Source organism: Gouania willdenowi, chromosome 6 (assembly GCF_900634775.1).
Source record: "Gouania willdenowi chromosome 6, fGouWil2.1, whole genome shotgun sequence".
Lineage (NCBI taxonomy): Eukaryota > Metazoa > Chordata > Actinopteri > Blenniiformes > Gobiesocidae > Gouania > Gouania willdenowi.
Window position 1 is genome coordinate 66,220,157 of NC_041049.1, and position 20,280 is coordinate 66,240,436.

At 40.1% G+C, this 20,280-nt stretch overlaps 2 protein-coding genes across 2 annotated transcripts in view; one reads left to right on the forward strand and one right to left on the reverse strand.

Annotated features, from left to right (window-relative positions):
- The window catches only part of LOC114464562 (integrin alpha-11-like), a 44,096-nt gene extending 35,410 nt beyond the window's left edge, over positions 1 to 8,686 (forward strand). The window contains exons 22-30 of the mRNA XM_028448878.1: positions 1,932 to 2,008; positions 2,136 to 2,219; positions 2,306 to 2,396; positions 3,213 to 3,326; positions 5,479 to 5,565; positions 6,078 to 6,188; positions 6,423 to 6,518; positions 7,635 to 7,748; positions 7,848 to 8,686. Coding sequence (XP_028304679.1) covers positions 1,932 to 2,008; positions 2,136 to 2,219; positions 2,306 to 2,396; positions 3,213 to 3,326; positions 5,479 to 5,565; positions 6,078 to 6,188; positions 6,423 to 6,518; positions 7,635 to 7,748; positions 7,848 to 7,919 — 846 coding nt within the window. The 3' untranslated portion in view covers positions 7,920 to 8,686. The remainder of the gene's footprint in view (positions 1 to 1,931; positions 2,009 to 2,135; positions 2,220 to 2,305; positions 2,397 to 3,212; positions 3,327 to 5,478; positions 5,566 to 6,077; positions 6,189 to 6,422; positions 6,519 to 7,634; positions 7,749 to 7,847) is intronic.
- Positions 8,687 to 12,003: 3,317 nt separating this feature from the next.
- fem1b (fem-1 homolog b) lies at positions 12,004 to 20,133 on the reverse strand. Its single transcript, XM_028450716.1, has 2 exons — positions 19,710 to 20,133; positions 12,004 to 16,613 (listed from the first exon to the last, which is right to left on the reverse strand). Exons 1-2 carry the CDS (start codon positions 19,955 to 19,957, stop codon positions 14,978 to 14,980), a joined length of 1,884 nt encoding a protein of 627 aa, XP_028306517.1. The 5' UTR covers positions 19,958 to 20,133; the 3' UTR covers positions 12,004 to 14,977.
- Positions 20,134 to 20,280: the final 147 nt, after the last annotated feature.

A 20,280-nucleotide genomic window follows, 5' to 3' on the forward strand; every position in this document is an offset into this window, starting at 1 on the left:
CTACTAGAGAGATTAGAGAAATTACTTGGAATCACAGGGACTGCCCTAAACTGGTTTAAGTCCTACCTATCTGATAGGTTCCAGTTTGTACACGTGAATAATAAGTCTTCTGTGTACACTAAAGTAAGCTACGGGGTTCCTCAGGGCTCTGTGCTAGGTCCAATCCTCTTCTGTATCTATATGATCCCCCTTGGTAATGTTATGAGAAAATACTCTGTTAACTTCCACTGCTATGCTGATGATACCCAACTGTATGTATCAATGAAGCCAGGTGAGACAAATCAGCTATCTAAACTTGAGGCCTGTCTAACGGACATTAGGGCCTGGATGGACCAAAATTTTCTTCTTCTCAACTCAGACAAGACTGAGGTCATTGTACTGGGCCCGCGACACCTTAGAGAAACCTATGCTAGCCTAACTGCCCTAGATGGCATTACTCTGGCACAAAGCACAACTGTTAGAAACCTTGGGGTTCTATTTGATCAGGACTTATCCTTCAACTCTCACATAAAACAAACTTCAAGAACTGCCTTCTTTCATCTCCGTAACATTGCTAAAATCAGATCTATCCTGTCTCAGGGCGACGCCGAAAAACTAGTCCATGCTTTTGTTACCTCTCGACTGGATTATTGTAATTCTCTTTTAGCAGGCTGCCCGAGCAAGTCGCTTAAGACACTTCAGCTGGTTCAAAATGCTGCAGCACGTGTACTGACTAAAACTAGGAGAAGAGATCACATTACTCCTGTATTAGCCTCTCTGCATTGGCTTCCCATAAAATATAGAATAGAATTCAAGATTCTTCTTCTCACTTATAAAGCCCTAAATGGACAGGCACCAGTCTATCTCAAGGAGCTTGTAGTGCCATACAATCCCCCCAGAACACTACGCTCTCAAAATGCTGGACTACTCGTTGTTCCATTCATCTCTAAAAGTAGTATAGGAGGAAGAGCTTTCAGTTATCAGGCCCCACTTCTCTGGAACCATCTACCAACCACGGTTCGGGGGGCAGACACCCTCTCTACCTTTAAGGTTAGGCTCAAAACATTCCTCTTTGATAAAGCTTTTAGTTAGGAACCAGCTCATAGCTCATAATTAAGATGCAATAGGCATAGACTGCCGGGGGGGGGGGGGGGTCTGGCATGCTCGGTTGGAGAGAGGTTGGAGAGGGCGTTAAGAGAGAGGTCATTTAGGTTAGAGAGGGACCGGAGAGGGTCACATTCCTCTTTCAAACACTCCCTCTATGTCTGCTTCTTCCCTTGTGTGTTTGCTCCTGTACTCCTTCTGGCTTTTGTCTTGCAGGTCCGTGGGATCCTCAGTGTGGAGTTACAGAGACTCAGCGGCTCTGTCTCCACCCTTTTCTCTGCACACACCCAACACAGCATAACGTGGATGGCTGTTCATCATAGGAATGGGATCCACACAAGGTTCCTGCTGCTTAACAGAAGGTTTTCCTTGCCGCCATGATGAATTCATGTTGGGTGTGGGATACATATGTATGTGTATATACGTATATATGCATATGTGTGTATCCATAAAATGAAGAGTCCGTCCTTAAGACTGCTCTACTGTAAAGTGCCTTGAGATACCATTGGTTATGATTTGGCGCTATACAAATAAAGATTGATTGAAGATTGATTGAGATTGATTGTGTATATATCGTTTAGTGTCATTAATCCACAACAGTCAGTTTAGATGCACATGGAATTTGTAAAGTATTTATAAAATAATTTATTAACTATATCATTGCAGTCCAAACAAATCCAACGTTGCACACCCTTGAACCAAGCAGCAGCCATGTTGAAAGTTTCATGGCCGTCTGATCCTGATCCACAGAGATATCTGAGGAACACATTAACAGATTCCATGCTTTATAGATAGATGCTACTTGAGATTTATTACATGTGTGTGTTTGTGTGTGTGTTGCTGCACAGGTACGTTTTCGTCTCGAGTTTGAATTCAACCAGTTGAACTTCCTGGATCACGCTCATATTTTCATGGAAGCCGTCAGGTGAGAGGACTGCTGTTATGTTCCTCATAACAACAAAGAAACTCAGATGATGAATGCAGGAATAAAAAGAAAACTTTGGTCCAACCTGAGAATGTGTCTAATGATGATGCAATTGTGTGTTAACTAGTGATGGAGAAGAGCGATACCCCGACGACAACATCAATGACATCTTTCTCCCTCTGAAATACCAAGCTGACCTCCTCTTCACCAGGTGAAAGACAGACATTATCGATTATGTGCCATCTTTGGTCTTCTGGTCCGTTGTTCTTCTTTTGGACTTTGATCGTTTGCCCACAGAGACCCCAACCCTCCTCGCTTTGAGATCAGACCGAGCTCGTACAGGAATCAAGCAGACAGCCTCTTTCCCACCTTCAACCTCACTTACTCTGTAAGTCAAACTAAGATCTTTTCACTACACTAGCAAGTGTCTTTCAAAAGAATTATACACCGAAAGTAAGAAAATGTGCAAGAGAAAACATTTAGCACATTTTTAATGGGTGCAACCCACAAACACAAATGCAGCTTTGTTACAAATGTGTCACCATTTAAAATGGAAGGTGTTCCACTGTAAAAAAAAAGACCCGGAGAAAAGGAATGATAAAAGCCAGTTGTGTACGATTTTATATAAATATTAGTGGTCTAATGATTCTTTTTAGCAACAATTTGATTTGAATCACAATTTGCTGTTGCCGATTCAAGAACAATATTGGTTAATTTAGAACGATTTGATCCAAAATCGATTCAGTAACTTTTTAGCCAAAATAAAAATTCCACCAGTGTGACTGAAATACATTCCTGGATACTGGACAGTACAGGTGAGATTTCATAGATCCCGGATGTTTCTGGCAAGGGCCACGTCTATAAATTTATTATGGACATAAGCGAACAAGTAAACAATATTTAATGGCAAATGTATTTACATTTTACTTGAATAAAATAGTATTTTCAATCTAATTTCCTAATTTCCATGTATCGATACAATCGATCGATTACCTAACAATTTTTGATTGATTAATGTCATCCGGAAGGCCAACTTGCGGAGCAGAGATCGATGGATCGTAGGAATATTAATCGCTTCATCGATCTACTGGATTAATTGTTACACCCTCAATACAAATGTTGTAATGAGTCGTACAAGCAACGCATCATACTATTGTGAGAGTGGATAAGTCTAAAATCAGACATTTTAAACTTCATGCTGTAGATTGAGAACAGATTGATGTTCTTGGTGCCGGACATCATGCTGAGGGTGGATCTCTGGGCTGTGACCCAGCAGGGCAACGAGCTGCTGAATGTGACCGACTACAGCATTGAACAGGTAACACTATAGACATCTGTCTACACCATTTTCCCCCACAAATGGCCCCCGCTTGTGCTTTTGATGTTGATAATATCTGTGCATTGTTTTTGTTCACATTCCACCTAAAGTTTAGAAATGTTAAACAAACACCACGTTATGCACGTTTGTGGAAGCTCAATTAAACCAAACCAATTTAAAAGTAGATGGCAAGAAGAGAAAGAAAAAGTGTGGGTGCCTCCTGTCAAGATATTAGGTGACTTTTAGTGGAGCAGATGACTGATACAAGCACCCAACCCGGTAAAAATACCCCTTAGACTTTTCTCTGTTGAAAAGGTACATGGGCCACTCGAAATTCAAGATGGTCGCCCTTTTTTCAAGATGGCCACCATGTGGACTTGTAAATGGGTTATTTTACTAAATAATCTCACCACGTTGATTGATTTGGTTGATCTTGTCTTAAAATAGGTTTTTGAGTATGAGAAAGCTAAAAATTCAACCCTTAACACTTTAAGGAGCTTCTTTCCACCATTTCTAGCTAAAAATGATGAAAACCATAGATTGACCAGAGCATGACTTCAAACTATTGTATATGATCCTTGTTTGAATGTACAACTGGAATGTTGTGTTATTTCACCTTTTTGGGACACTGATAGTTAAATGGCAGCATAGAATACATCTCACAAAAAGTTTTAAAAAGGGATGTCTGTTCTCTTGTACTTGGTGGAGTATAATTGAACTTTGGGGAGCACATCTAACATGGCATAGTCTTCAAAACTCATTGAGGTTTGTGGTGGCAGGGTGTTCACCAGTACTGAACCATCAATTATAATTGCATCAGCCTTTGGTTCCATGTCAGAACTGTCCATGTTGGCCAAGTCTGGGCATATTTATTGAAAAACATACAATTTTGGTGCTGCATATGGCAGCCATCTTGAATTTCAAGTGGCGCGCGTACTTTTTGAAAAGAGTAAGGTCTAAGGAGGATCTGTGCCAATTTTGGTGCTTGTATCACAATTTGAAAGATTCCTCTGAAATGTAATGTTATCTGCTCCACTATTAGAAACAGACAGTTCTTGCCACTTAGGGTGTAGCGTTGTTGTCAACCTGAGTTACTGCGTACCTGAGTTACTGCGTACCTGAGTTACTGCGTACCTGAGTTACTGCGTACCTGAATAAATAAGTGAATGACTGTATAAACGGGCATTCTGTGGTCGACTTCTATAGTTTCTCTCTCACTTGTTTTGCCGTAAGGCCACCAGGCGTTATGTGATCTGCCTGAAGCAAAAGCCATGGTACAATGGACCTCATCCTCAGCAGTAAAGGCATTAGCTGCGTTTCCATTACAGATTTTTACAAAATAAAAGCGATATTTCTTCATGTCGACAAAGTATAAATGCGCTGTGAGCGTGTTTCCATCGAAGGATGATTTGGGCAGGAGCCTCGTCACTCCTGTGAAATCTCATCCCGCGAGACTTCGCTGCAGGAAGACGGACGCTCAGAACCTCCTCATAACATTCTGTGTTCCTTGTTGTTTCACATCTAATGTGGCACTAATATGTCCCGGTCTCCTCTTCTGTTTACATATACCTCGCCATGTTTTCTTGGAGAAAAGTGGTCATGTGACCATGTACGTCATATTCTGTGACGTGTATTTGCGGAAAAAGTGTCTCCATTGTGCTATTGCGACACATTTCAATATTGAAACTTCTGAAAGTCCTCCTTATGAAAGCGTAAAAACTTTTTTGTGGTATTTGAGTGTTTTTTCGAAATGCAGGTGTTTCCATTACCAGTTTTTGTTGCGCTATTTAGATTTTGCGCATTTCCAAGGCTAATAGAAACACAGCTAGTCAGCGCCTGGACCTTGTTGTCTGCCCACTGCTCAAGCCTCCAATTTCCAAGAGTGCAGCTAAAGCTCAACTAAAGATTGAATGAATTAAATTGAGATCGACAGCACCCAATCAGACATTGGCTTTGTAAATCTGCCCCCCAATAATCTGCAACCTTGTTAAAAAGTACGTCCCTTCAGTAGGAACTCTCTGCGGCCCTGATAAGATGGTCGTGGTTCCAACGTTTGATACACAGACATTTCCTGGGAAAGTTCTCAGTTCCGGGGTAAAGAGCAGTTGGTCGATAAGCGCCTTAAACGTCACTGTTCTTTTTTGCCTTTCAGTCTGGAGCTGGGTCCTTCTGTTCTCTGCCTGATCCCAGAGGAACCAGGACTGTTACTGTGGAGGACCTGTCTGCTTTCTCTCAGCTGGTACGACACTGTAAAAACAGGATTATAAGAGTTATCAGGAAAGCTCATCGCAAAGGTCGGAACTAGTGTTTCACATGCACTATTAGAATAGAGTGCGTGCATTTTGCTCTCTGTCTGAAAAAGATGTTGAATTTGAAATTGGCTATTCGCAATCATCTTTTCTTGGTCCCTCGCATTAATTATCATTTTTTCAATTTTATATTGTTGCATTGTCTTTAAAGTTTTCTCAAATCATACAAATGACAGTTTCAGTGCTACGTCACTGATATCACACTAATTAGAAGACACAACGTTTCTACCCAAAATCAGATAGACGTATAGATAAATATTGTCACTATTTATCTGTCACGCTGTCACCTATTCTTTCCAGTATTTCAAGTTAAAATCAAATTCAAGCAAGTCTTTAGTTAATATCAATCTGCTTGTTTGGTAGATATAATTGGTTGTAGCTTGGTGGCTACTTTTGTTGTGTGTGTGTGTGTGTGTGTGCGTGTGCGTGTGCGTGTGCGTAGAATCACAGTAACAGTGTAAGCACAGCAGTCCAGTGCAGACTGAGCCTCCCAGCGTCTGCAGAGATGAAGGTGGTGCTCAGAGGAAGACTCCACATTCCTGCTCTTCTTGCAGTGAGTCTGAAGACTGTTAGAATCTAACATTGAACCTTTAAACGTCAGGAAAAAAAACCTGCATATTATGTGTTCAATGTAGTTTTTACAGTTACTTTATGTATAATAATATAAACAAATGTTCTGTTGGTGTCTGTCTCTTATCTGCTCGCAATAAGTGGACATAACGGCAGCCCAACGTTGGTCTAGAACATACTGTATATAGTATATTTGTCTGATGCTTGTTGATTTCAGGTCAGCTTCAGATCTCTGCAGATAGTGACCACTGCCTCCCTCCAGTTGGAAGCATCTTCTCCCATTTTCCTTCAGGAGGACAAACCAGTCCGAGAGGTATAACCTGACCAACATGGTCTACCTTTACATATGAGCGTTACACACGTTGATGTTTGTTCTTTTCGACAAAGTTTGACTGCTACCCGTAAAACAAAACCAACAGAACTATTTAGTTATTGACCACAGATAGATTCATAAAACCACATTAGTCCAACGCAACCAACTTGGTCATTTTACAAATGTTTGAAGCATTTTTAATAAGAATATTTCTTGATAAACTTATTTAGATCTTATTTGAGATACATCGTGTCATCTTTTGGGTTTGTGGGGATTGGTTTTGATCAAAAATTGATTTCTATTCTTGCTTAATGTATTTTATGTAGTTTCTGCCTGAGGTTTATCTTAAGTGTGTCTGTTTTTTTCCTGATGTTTATTTTGCTGTGGATTGTTGAAGTAGAAGTTTCTAATAAGCAGGGTTGGGGTCAATTATAATTGTAAATGCGTAATTGACAATTAATTACAATTATGGCATAGTTAGAATTGTAATTCAAAAAATGTGTCGCTGTCGTAATCGTAATTAAATTGTAATTGAGTTTAGGTAATTGACTTCTCTATAAAAAATTATCAATTATAATTTCATTTGAAACTGGAGAACCATGTTACAGTTCTACATATATGTAGTTAATAAAATTAGAATATGCTTCATATCAAGTTTTCCCACACTTGACCATTTAAAAACAATAAATCTAGGGGTATGCTGGCACAAAAAAGGCTCAGACTCCCACACCAAAAATATCAAAACCTATATTTTCATTGATTAGGAAGCCTAACAAGGTAACCAATAGATAGGAAAGATATTAGATGATAGATATTTGTTTTTAGTGTATTTTACAGCTGATTTATGACCTGTTATCATAAGAGATGCTAACAGAAAGTTTTATTAGGTTATTTTTTGCAGGCTCAGTAATTGTGATTAATTGTAATTGAAATGTAGTAACTGAGAATGTAATTGTAATTGACTTTCTGACTATAAAAAATAATTGTAATTGAATTGTAATTGGAAAAAAATGCTGGTCACTGTAATTGTATTTGAATGGTAATTGAACATGGGTACTTGAAAATGTAATTGTAACTGAAAAATGTAATTGACCCCCACCCTGCTAATACCTGCAGATCATCCTGGACCTGAGAAAGGAGGAGGAGTTCTTCATCCCCATTTGGATCATCCTGGGAAGTTCACTGGCAGGACTACTGCTTCTGGGACTACTGGTCCTTTGTCTATGGAAGGTACAAACAGAGCACACACACAATCAGCCAGCCTATTTTACTTCTTGTTTTCAAGGTCACTAAACCTGATTATTTCCAAACGGTCTCTTTACATTTCAGATTGGCTTTTTCAAACGAAGCAGAAGACAGATCGAGGAGGAGCAGCCGGTGGGGGCTGAAGATGGTCAGTGATGATCATTCAGGGACTTGTGAAAAAGGACGTAATTCATAACAACATGTGAGCGTACGGAGAAAACAAGATTCCACCCAATGAGGATCACAAAGGAATCACCTAATTTAATCACAGCCTAGAAGCCTTTCATCCAAGATCCATGATACATGAAAGCACTTCAGTCAGGAAGATTTATCCACTCCTTTAGTAACAAACAAACTAACCACCTCCATTCATTGTTCCCACAGCCTCCTGATCAATGTAATGAGGGTTTATTGATGTCCAACAACTTCTCATGTGTGGAGCTTTTTGCCATTTGTTTTCATTTAATTATTGGTTGAAGTAGAAATGATAACTTTATTAAAAAGACAAAACAAGCATGGCTTAAAAATGATCCACTATGGAAAGCTGTACTTAGATGTATTCTAAGTAGACTTAAAATACATCCATCCATTTTCAGACCTGCTTGTTCCTGTTTTTAAGGGTCGCAGGGGTCTGCCGGTGCCTATCTATATCTCACACTGGGCGCTAGGCAGGGGTGCACCCTGGACAGGGAGCCAGGCCATCACAGGGCAACACAGAGACAAAAAAAACCACTCACACTCACGGGCATTTTGTAGACCCCAGTCAATCTAACAGGCCGGATTACGTGGAGGAAATTCACGCAGCATGGGGAGAACATGCGAACTCCCCACAGAAAGGACCCAAGTGTCCACCCCAGGGCTTGAACCCAAGACCTTCTTGCTGTGAGGCAGACATGCTAACATGTAAATAGGGATGTCCCGATGCAACCTTTTTCACTCCCGATACGATACCGATATTGCAGCCTTGCGTATTGGCCGATACCGATATCAAACCCATACATGCTTTCCTTACATATTTTGTATTGTGGAATGTTAGAAAAGGTTTGATCATGTGATGTTACTCAAACAGAGAACAATAGTCAGCAACAGTAGGTATAAGAAAAACTGATCCATTTATTATTAATCAATTGGTTACATAAATGTTAACCTTCAACATAATATCTACACTGTTCTACAATTGAATAAAATAAATGAACAAAAATAGATTATGAGACCCTGCAAAATAATCTAAATAAATCAAATGAACACAAATTGTGCAAACAATTCAAGTTCACTTCAGTTATTTTTTACTGTCAGTATATGGTGGGAACAACTGAAGGCAGGGACAAAAACAAGAAAAACTTATCGTAACGCTTATATCGGAGATTTTAGATGCAGTCCGATAAAATCCAATATTTGTTTTCTGGCTGATATCGGACCGATATCAATATCGAATCGCGACACCCCTACTAGTAAGTCAAAATAGTTTACTAGTAGAGGATTTTGCTTTACTAGTAATGTCTGCTAGCGCACTAGTGTACCAAAAACCTTTACTAGTATATTACTTTGTTTAATAGTACTACTAGTACACTCAAACTCTCACTAGTAGACTGTTTTTACTCTAGTACTAGTACTAGTACTAGTAAAGACAAAAGATTCACTAGCAGTACTAGTAGACCTAATGCAAATGGAGTAGGAGGGATTATAACCAAATTCAGCTCACTGATTGGTTGTATCATATTTTTAAAACATTTATTTGTGATTAGCACTTGGTGCTGAAAAACATCTTCCAGTTGGATGGACTGCTTGAATCATTCTGTGCTCTGGGGTGAATTTGAGGAATAACTTGCACTAAACGCTAAGAAATGCACAATAAGTTTGGCTTTGATGTGCACAATTTTGAGGTTAAACATCACAAATGACAAGTGCATTTTGATTTAGGAGAAATCTTGGTTTGTTACTACATGGACTGCACGCCAAGCTTTGTGTTTGATATGTGTTATAAAGTAAATCTTTATACACCTGACAGACCTTTGGGGTTTTCCTTGACTGACTGAAACTTAACAAACCTTACCTGTTTTTATTGGTTTCTGCATCTGCATCATGCTTTCCAACCTCAAAATACAGCTGTGTTTTATTAACCAATACTGGAATGAAACATTTAAGTGATACCAACTTATCGCATGAATGCACTAAAGCTGAATAAAAGCTGAATAGTAAGACTTTGTTACTAATTTGTGTCAGAAAGGTCAGTGGACTCATTTATATCAACTGTTGGCCTCAAACACACTTAAAGCTGATATCCGGAATTTCTGAGAAACGTCTCGATGTCCCGCCCTAAACGGCCTCACTTCCTCCCACTGCTTCTGCCATTCTACCAGAAGCCACGCCTCTACTTTTCTGCACGCGCATTGCAGAACAAAAGTTTGCATTAATATAGGTCTATGGGTCAGGAAAGAGCCAAAATCATATTTGCCTGTTTGCTGTTGTGTGCATTCACTTTGATTGACAGTCTCAAAAACAGGAAGTCGAAGCCTATTGGCTGGACGCAGTCGGTGATCGTTTCCCTTTGTATAGGGGTGTATAGGACAAAGGAGGGACTTGTATACATTAATGTACTGTATATGAATGACCACTGACAGTAGACCATAGTAAAAGACGAGGTATTTATTTTAGGTATTTTTCGTATTTCAATAGAATCATAAATAAACATAGATTTCTCAGAAACTCCAGACATCAGCTTTAATATCCCTTTAAGATTTCAGCCAATTAGCGTTCACAAATCATGTCACATCAAGCAAACAAATAGCATTTCAATCCATCGTTTTAGTGCTTAGTTACGTCATTGCGTTTCCTATTCGGGCGTCGCATTTACCAGGAAATGAGAAATTTGACTTTATAAAGGCCAGTAAGAAGCTCAGCCTTTGGAGGCCACCATCAGCCATCTTACTACAGATCCACACATGGCTGAATTCCAACTGAACAAGGTAAGTTGGCATTATGTAAATGGTGCACTTCCTTGAGTAATAATTTTGTTCTAGTTTGTCAAACAGGTTTGTTGACGTGCTCGACAAACACTTGATTTGCAATTAAAGTTTTGTTTTTATTGCATTTAAAGCTTCTAAATCTCCCCTCATTCTTACCAGTAAAGGTAACATAACAGTCTTCCAGTTAAGCCAGTGGTTCACAAACTTTTTTGGATCAAGTACCCCCTTTTTTAATTAATCTACGTTTGTCTGACTACAACATTTTGCTTGGAAAACGATTCAAAAAAAAAAAAAAACACGATGGAAGGAACGAGTGACATTTTACAGAATGTCATTTTGTAAATAAGTGGAAAGAAACAGTATTTAGTGCAGTGGTTCCCAACCTTTTATGGATCGAGACCCCATTTTGATATCAAGAATTTCTGGTGACCCCAAAGACATTTTTTTTCTCAAATTAATTTCATGTTTGAGCTCATATATATATATATATATATATATATATATATATATATATATATATTTAGTTGAACTAAATTCACAATGTGAAAAAATAGAAATACAGCTGTTTAACATTGTCGTTTCAATTAAAAAAAAATTGCAAAAATAGATTTTAATTTTTCAGAAATTTCAGGCGACCCCATTTAAACTCCAGGCAACCCCACATGGGGTCTCGACCCCAAGGTTGAAAAACACTGATTTAGTGGCTCCTGAATAGATTTATTTCTATAGTTTTTATCATTTACATTCATTTCACGCCTGGGGTGAGATCAAGGATAATACTTTATTTGCTAAGTTTCCTTTGTCTCTCTCTCAAGTACCCCCTGCAGCGCTACTGCGTACCCCTACGGTTGCACGTACCCCGATTTGATTAACAGTGAGTTAAGCTGCATTTGTCATTTGGGTTGAGCATAACTATAAACAATGTTGAGTTTTACATTTTTGCTTTTAAAGATTGAAAACATTTTTTTGATTATTAAAATGTGTCTTTTACCTGGTGCTTTGTTCAAAATATGTATATATTTTCCTTTCACTTTACACAATAACCACAAGTACTGTCATGTGTCACATGCAGATGTCTTTGTAACACAATGTTGTTATACTCCTACTCACCTTCATTCCTCTGCTCTCTAGTGCAAACCTCTACCTGCTCCTACTCTCAGTACAGAATAAATCACTCATCTACAAACATACTAGTCCATGGAGTCTGGTGTACCCTGATTTTAGCTGTGCATCACCACTGCAAAGGAGAAAAGAGCATCTTCTCAGTCAACACGTTTGTGCAACAGATAAAAATTTATTGTAGGCTGATAAAAAATATGTTTAGTTACATTTCGACACCAGCGATGCCTATCAGGAGAAAAGAGCAGTAACTAGAAAAGGGGTGTGGTTAAAAATTGGACACATCACACCCACTGAGGTTAGCAGTCCATTGCTCTGATGTCAGGATAGTTTAAATAAAAGGCTGAGGATCTTGTGGACTTCATCTGTTACAAATTCTAAAATTAGTGGGAAAAGCTCACAAGAATCAACAGGGAGCCACTCTGGGGCCAAAGGTGGTGATGATGAGCTTCAGATTCCATGGCAGAACTGAACTTGGTTCAGAGTTTCTGTGGAAACTACCGCATGGTGTGGGCCAGGCCATAAACGAGAAGAAAACTGTACAAGATTAGCTTCATGTGCTCTGGTTAGAGTGAAAATATGTAGTTGTGTTCTCGTAAATGTAACAGTGATGCTGTTTTGTTGAGAGGCCATCCTGACTGTTGCCAGTTTACATTTCTGACTCAGTCAATAATGCTCCAGTGCTGCTGCACATAGAAGTGGGACATGTTTAAAGGCTTAAAGCATGTGTCAAACTCATGGCCCGTGGGCCAAATCCATTGGAGCATCCAGTTTGAAAGCTAAAATGACGGAGAAAACATGAAACATTGTGTAAAAAAAACTCAACAATATTCAGTTTTCCCGGTGCTTATATGGCATGATTGCAGTCATTTTTAATGTTAAACAGTTGAAAAAAAACTCAAAATTCTTCAAAATCCTTACATTTTTCTCAAATATTACATATTTTCCTTAATTACATAGAAATTGGTCACAAAATCTAGGAAATTTAAAGTGAATATCCTGTTTGGACTGATATTGCTCACTTATTGCTTGGATGTTCAGTTTCTTACATATTTTTGTATATTATGTATACGTAGAAGTTCAAACTGGGGCACAATAATGTTGAAATTCAAACTGCTCCGTATTTGGCTCCTGAACTAAAATGAGTTTGACAGCCTTGGCTTTAAGACTATTTAAACAGGTTTAATATTTAAGAGTGACACCGGCTGATGACAAAGGCTTTGTCTGATTCAGTAAAACTCATGGTTGTCTAAATCAGTGGTTCCCAGAATGGGGGGAAGAATGGCCTTGCTGAGCATGCAGCAATGTTGCACTCAAACTTTATCATAATTGTTATAAAATAAGGGTAGACTTTTTTTTAAAAAAAAATACATTTCAAAGAAGAATGGTCCAAATCTTTACTTTTTCAATAAAGGTTCAAGTTTTATAACCATTTTGTTGTGAACATGTCTCATTCTTCAAAAGGAGGTGCAAAAGCTAAAGTTTGAGAATCACTGGTCTAAAGCGATCCTTAATTAAAATATTCCCATTTCACACGACAAGCAACAAGGCATCAGTTCAAATTTGGCTCTTTTTAGGTTGGATTAAACAACTTAGAGAAAAGGAACAGGAACACTTTATATGACAATGTAAATTCTTACCTTTTTTTTAAGTTGGGCAAAAATAATTTAAACACGACAAACTAAGAGTGGTGTCCAGTGATACATCGCTTTGTTTTCATTGATTAAAAACTGATCAAACATGTGCAATTAAAGGGATAAAAAAAAAAAGTGTGAATGGAAGAACAAACAGGTTTTCTATGGCTTCACTTCAGGCGTACGTTGTGGTTTTCTTCAGACAGTGACAAAATCAGAAGATGATTCAATAACACACATTTAAAAGGTGCAGTCCCCAATCTTGGTAAAGTTAGCATTTGAGCTAACAAGACCTACTCTAAGCTCCACCCCCTCCTGTTGGGGCTCCGTATGGCAAAGATCAGAGTTTTTACAGGATTCCAGCTGCTACACAGGTTAGACTCTATTGGTCCCTGTTTTTAATACATCATGTAGTGACTACTCTCAAAATGGAAGGTCCATTTAATCCAGAATAATAAAAAGTGTTTCTAAACACTATTGTGCGCTGCACCTTTAAATGAGAGTTTGGCTCCATCAACAATTGAACCATAAGCTGACCCAAATGCAGAAACTGTCACATGATTTAGAGCAGGGGTCACCAACATGGGGCCCTCGGGCACCTGGTGGCTTTTGTTATACCTAACGTCAGCATAGCCGGCGTCAGATTGGCAGGAACCAATGGTTGAAACTGAAAATACTGTAGCGCGTGAATTCCTGATGAGTGACATCCCAGTTTCCCACAAAAGGACAATCGCCAACGTCCTCAGAACATTTAACTGTGCACTTCAGGCAATGCTGATGGTTTTAACAGCCTAAATTATCAAACATTCTATTGCACATCATTTCTATTGATAGTGATTACAACTCTATATATATATCGTTATAGTTTTATCACCCAGGCCTAATTGAAACAATTGCATACATTTAGAAAAAATAAAGTGTTGCATGTTAAACTTAAACCTTTCTTGGTGTTCATTATCTTGGCCTCTAATTAAAGTGAAATCTTAAAATCTTGGTAGAAGTGTAAATCACAATGGTAGCCCTTCAGATTACTCAGTACTTTTGGTGTAGCTCGCAGTTTTGGAAAAGTTGGTGACCCCTGATTTAGAGTAAACACAAAGATGGGATATGAACCGACCTGATGCAGGTTAGGAAACGCTGACGTGTCCCTGACCTAAAGGAACCTCACCCTCACACACTCTCATTCTCACACTGTTCCATCACAGTAGCAGATATAAGGCAAATAGAAACAGCATGGCTGCATTGCTGCGGCCTGTTCGGTAATCTTACAATACAAACATTAATGCAGCCTCTGACATTAAATATTCTGACATTAAATATTCTCTCCTGTCTTAGCAGAGCAGCAGTAAAGTCTGCATATCCACCTCACAGGTGCAGGGATGGCCCGCCCACTGCTCTTAAAAAAAGACATTACTCTTTTTTTTAAAAAATTAAAAAAGCTCCAATAAACATCTTATTTAAAAGGCAGATACATCCAGTTTGTCCTCGAAAAATGTCAGTGGAACTCCACAAACTCCTCCAGAGTTTTGGGGATCTGGTTACGATAAGTGATCTGATGCTGCCGCACGGCACGTGCTGCCAGGCACTTCAGGCTCATCTTCATTTGAGTCTTTAGCAGAATCTCAGACACGCCCGTCGTGCTTTTGTCCAACGGCGTCTTCTTCTGCTTGTTGGTCATGTCTGTGTGAGCACCAGCCTCCACCAGGTTGATGATAATGGCGTGCAATGTGAGGAAATCACTGATTGGCCGGTTGTACTGGACAATGACGTGCAGCGGCGTGTTGCCTTCGTTGTCCACTGCGTTCACCTGAGCGCCGCAGTCCAGCAGCAGCTTGGTGACCTGGGCGTTGGGGAAGCTGCACACGTTGTTGGTGTGAAAGTCGTCCACGGGTGTGGTGGAGCTGATGGCTAAGTGGAGCAACGACAAGCCCTCCCGTGACCTTGGGTCCATCTGGATCAGGTCGTAAACATGCTTGTTGATAGTGGCGCGCTCCACGTCACTGCACGTGGTTTTGGTCGAGATGCAGGCCAGGTAGAGAAAGGTGAAGACGTTGGATTCATAGTTGTGCATGGCCTGTGGCAGCTCCGACTCAGCTGCAGCCTCCACCCGGGCCATGCTACGCTCGATCTCCAGCACACTGCACCGCAGCACCTGCTCCACAGCAGAGACCGACACCACCTCTTTGAGGTGAACCATCTGAGAGAAGACCTGAGCAAAGCGCAGCAGGTCTTTTTGAGTGTTCCGGTTTCCCTTCTGCCGCAGGCACAGTGCATGAAGCCACAGTTTGATGCATTGGTCAAACTCCATGTTGTCTGCATAGACAGCACCACGATAGATGATAGGATGGGACACATCGATATTGTCTGAACCCAGGACACGCTCCCGGATCATGAGGCCCTCCATATGCAGAGCATCACGATCCACTCGGATAGCCTCCAGGTCTGAAAGAGTCTGACACTCAGTGCGTCTCCCGTAAGCCTCCACGGGTGGCAGCAGATCTTTGTGGATAATGTTGTTGGGGTCGTGGAAGCGCTCTGACATGGCCATGTGCAGGTAGTGGTAGGTTTTCTGGATGTCATAGTTCTCCCGGTCGTTGGCAAAAGAAGCCCCGAGCAGCTCCAGGGCCTCGATGCGACTGCGAGGGTTGCAATCGGAGTGCGCCAGAAGCAGCTCCACCACATCTGCCTTACAGCTCTCTGCTGCCACCTTCAGGGGTGTCATGCCATGTCCATTTACCACCATGGACGCCAGGGAGCGCATCAACTCCTTCACAATCTCCAAATGACCTGCTTCAGCTGCAAAGTGCAGGGCGGTAGCCCCGCAATGCGCCTTGGCATTAGGCTCCGCCCCCTGCTCGAGGAGGAATTTGACGACATCAACGTGCCCCTTGTAGGCAGCAATCATCAGACAGGTATTGTTGAACTTGTTTGTGATGCTGATGTCGGCACGATGCTCCACCAGGTAGCGGACGATATCCAGGCGTCCGTCAAAGCAGGCGGCGCGCAGAGGGGTGGAGTTAGTGATGGTAGTGTGGTTAACGTTGGCATGGTGGGTAACCAGCAGGCGCACTACCTCAAAGTGACCCGCTCCGGCCGCACACCACAGCGCAGTGGCCCCATCGATGACGTAGCTGCAAGACACAGAATACACCACAGTTAAGTGTTGACTTTTGTAGAATCAGAGCTTATGAAAAGCTTAAAAACGCTCTCGGTCCTTAAAGCAACAGCTTGGTTCACAGTTTAGTTTGTGCAATACAGTGAAAAAAAGCTACTGTATGCTGAATTAAACTAATGACCAATGCTTTCTACTGGCAAACACCTTTAGCTTCAGACCAAACCTTTTAATGACTGAGACAAAGCAGCAAAGAGCAGATTACAGGCAAAATATCACAAGTTATCTCTCTTTTGAACAAGTCCCCCAGAATGAATACCATAACGGTACGTCCGTACGCTGTGGAGCAATGCCTGTGTTCACAGTGACCGTTTAAGTCCACATAGAACAGCACGAGGTGTTTAAAGAGTTTTTTCTCCTCAAGTCTGAGAGGAAAGAATCAGCTGAGTAGGTTTCATGGTGGGCAGCGTGCGTCGACAAAGTGCGTAAATAGAATCAGATGTAGTGTGAAGGGTGACGTAATGAAAACCCCTCACTTGGTATAAACTGAGATAATGACTGGGTTCTTTATTCTCAGATCAAACCATCTAAAAAAAGCATGAGTTTCCACAAAACCACTACATCTCCAAGAAAAATTCACAAGCATATGATATTACACAAGTAAAGGAGATAAAATCCAACCCCTCTGATTGTGTTAAAGAACAACCTGTTAGTGGAGCTGTTGGGCTACAGGTTGTATATAATCAGAGGTGTCTTGGATTAATTATAATTGAGTGTGCACAACACACTATGAGGAACACACGTTTTCACTTTAAAATAATGACATTAAAGCTATGGTTGAACAGGTATATGAACAGTGCTTTGGTCCCAGTAGGGCGGCAGCATTGCACGGTGTGAAGCAGACAGGGTGTGATCAGCTGGAAGAGCAGGTTTGAGTTACGTAGTTCTGAGCCTACACACAACTCTGTTCCCAATAGACCCCTTAATTCTTTATAAATATATGTGTGACATATTTTGTTGGGCGGGGCTTAGCCTGGAGGCAAAACCACAATTGTTTGTGTTTTTCTGAGCACGAGTGTCAGCTGGAATCCTATAAAACTAATTTACGTCCACTAACATTATTCCTCCTATTCTGGCACCCAAACACACAACAAGACCACATCTAAAGCTGTAACATTACTAGCCTTCACAGTCTTTAGCCAGCGGGGTTTCCTGTTTTTGCCTCCAGCTATTAAGGGGTCTATACATACAGATAAGGCTGTGCAATTGATCAAAATTCGATTACGATTTAAATTATTACACTCAACGATTACAAAAATAACAATCAATAAAATGATTATTTAAAAATGTATTTATTCATACTTTTCAAATTATACATAATTACATTTATTTGCTAAATCTCAAAGCTAAAGCTAGCCTGCAGGCCAACACAGGGAAAGTTGTTGCAAGTGGTCTTGAAACATGGCAGGAGAAACACAGCTAAAACAGTGAACATCAAGTCAAATTCTCTTATATGGGAACACTTTGGATTTGATGATGAAAACCTAGAACAAGACATTGTTTTGTGCAACAGTGAAGATACTTGATTTTATTTATGTTTAAAGGATATATGTTACATTGTTTTGTACAAAAATTACTCTTGTTGAACAAATAATCATTTGCATAACCTTGATTTCAATTATGACTAAAATAATCATGATTATTACTTTTTTTCTATAATCGAGCAGCCCTACATAGAGATACATTTCTTTGTTTTCTTGAGACGATAAACAATTAATTATTTGAATGACACCCACCACAGATTCCCATGTCTGCCAATAAAAGAAAATGTGGTAACATTAGGATTTTTAGTATTTACATTTGGTATAAATAGTTGTCTTGAATAGTTTAATGTGCTTTGAAAAAACAATTACTTATACAGATCAATACTGAGCACTAAAAAGTAAAGACCTCAATTGGGACACTTTTAGATAGAATATAAACATAACTTGAAGGCTAATATTGTGTTTGAATTACAAACCTTGGGAAACACTGCATTAGAGCCTCACGATACGGAGATATATCACAGTATTTTTTCGCACGATTGATTATTGATATGCTCAAGCTAAATACGTTTTTTTTTTTTACTTTTTCACTAAAATGTGCAGGTACGTCTTCACAGAAATTTTGTCACTGTTTGTTGAAGGAACCAATATTTTGTTAACTGGAATATTGCACTATAATGGTATCACTGGTAAGAAAGACCCTATTTTTTGTTTACAGAAAGCACTATTGGAGATACTTATTCATTTACCCTTGTATGTTGACACTTATTTAGAGAAATGTTGCACTAAAATAGTGTCACGGTTCATAGGACACTTTTTCAATGTATTGTCTTTCAGAGATATAAAATAAAAATTGTATTTTTTCACTTCACCTTTTTTTTCTTGTCATAGATTATCGCAGATTGATTTCTGACCAAAATATCGATAATCGCAGTATCGTCATATAGTGAGATAATTGTTATCGTGAGTTTTGTATCGCGTATCGTATCGCGAGGTACCCAGAGGTTCCCACCCCTACTCACAGGTCAGATAAACTGTTTAGAGTAGATACAACAAAGACAAATAAAAAGAGGGGGGTGTGTGTAAGATCCAATCTCAGGGCATTATTTGTATTGACGAGAGCCAATTAGACTCAGTGACAAGATTTAAATACAGTTGTCCTTGACAACAGACTGATCACATCAATTCAAAGACAGAGAGAAGAATGTACTCTGCTGTGTTTTAATACTTGTTAAAGATGCTGATCCATTTAATCTGTCACCATCCTCCTCTGGTCACAAAAACTAACCAAAGTTCACATTTGTCCCACAAACTATAAAGTTGTTTGAAATTATGAAATTAGTGATTTTTATTTATTACTAACAATAAACAGAAAGGGGGGGGGGGGGTGAAAGTAACTAGTAACTTTTACTTTGAGTACTCTTTAATTGAGTTACTTTTTACTTGTACTTCATTATTTTTTGTATGACTTACTTGTACTGGAGTACAATTTCAATCAAGTAAAGAACATTTATTCGGTTTAAGGGTGCGTGTGCGTGTGTGTGTGCGCGCGTGTGCTTCTGCACACGTACCCGTCGAACCGGACGGTACCGGTCTGCTCCGTGTCTACCCGGTAGTGGTCCAGCAGCAGCCGGACCACCTTGTCGTGTCCGTTCCTCGCTGCGATGATGAGTGGAGTGGACCTCTGTCCGGACAGGTGGGTGACGAAGCCCAGCAGGAAGCGGGTCTCGTCCTCCGAGTGGTTGAGCAACAGTGCAGCCAGCGTCAGGACTCGGCCCTCGCTCGCTGCCTTGTACACGTAACCGGCCAGCGACTCCATTTGAGCCTGGAGCTCCGGCCGCCTCCCATCCAAGTGTCCGCTACGGTCCGATAGAAGCGTCCAACCCGCTCCTCCGTGCCCGACACGCCGTGGACCCCCTGGTTCACTTCCCGGTCCTCCCCTCGTACACTGACCTACTCGGAGCTCCACTCTGTGGGACCTGTACGTACACGTGCTTTCCGGGTACTACTGCGGAACATAATATAAGGTTCCGCCTTCTTTATCTCGCCCCTCTCCTTATTTGCAATAATAATAATAATAATAATAATAATAATAATAATAATAATAATAATAATAATAATAATAATAATAATAATAATAAT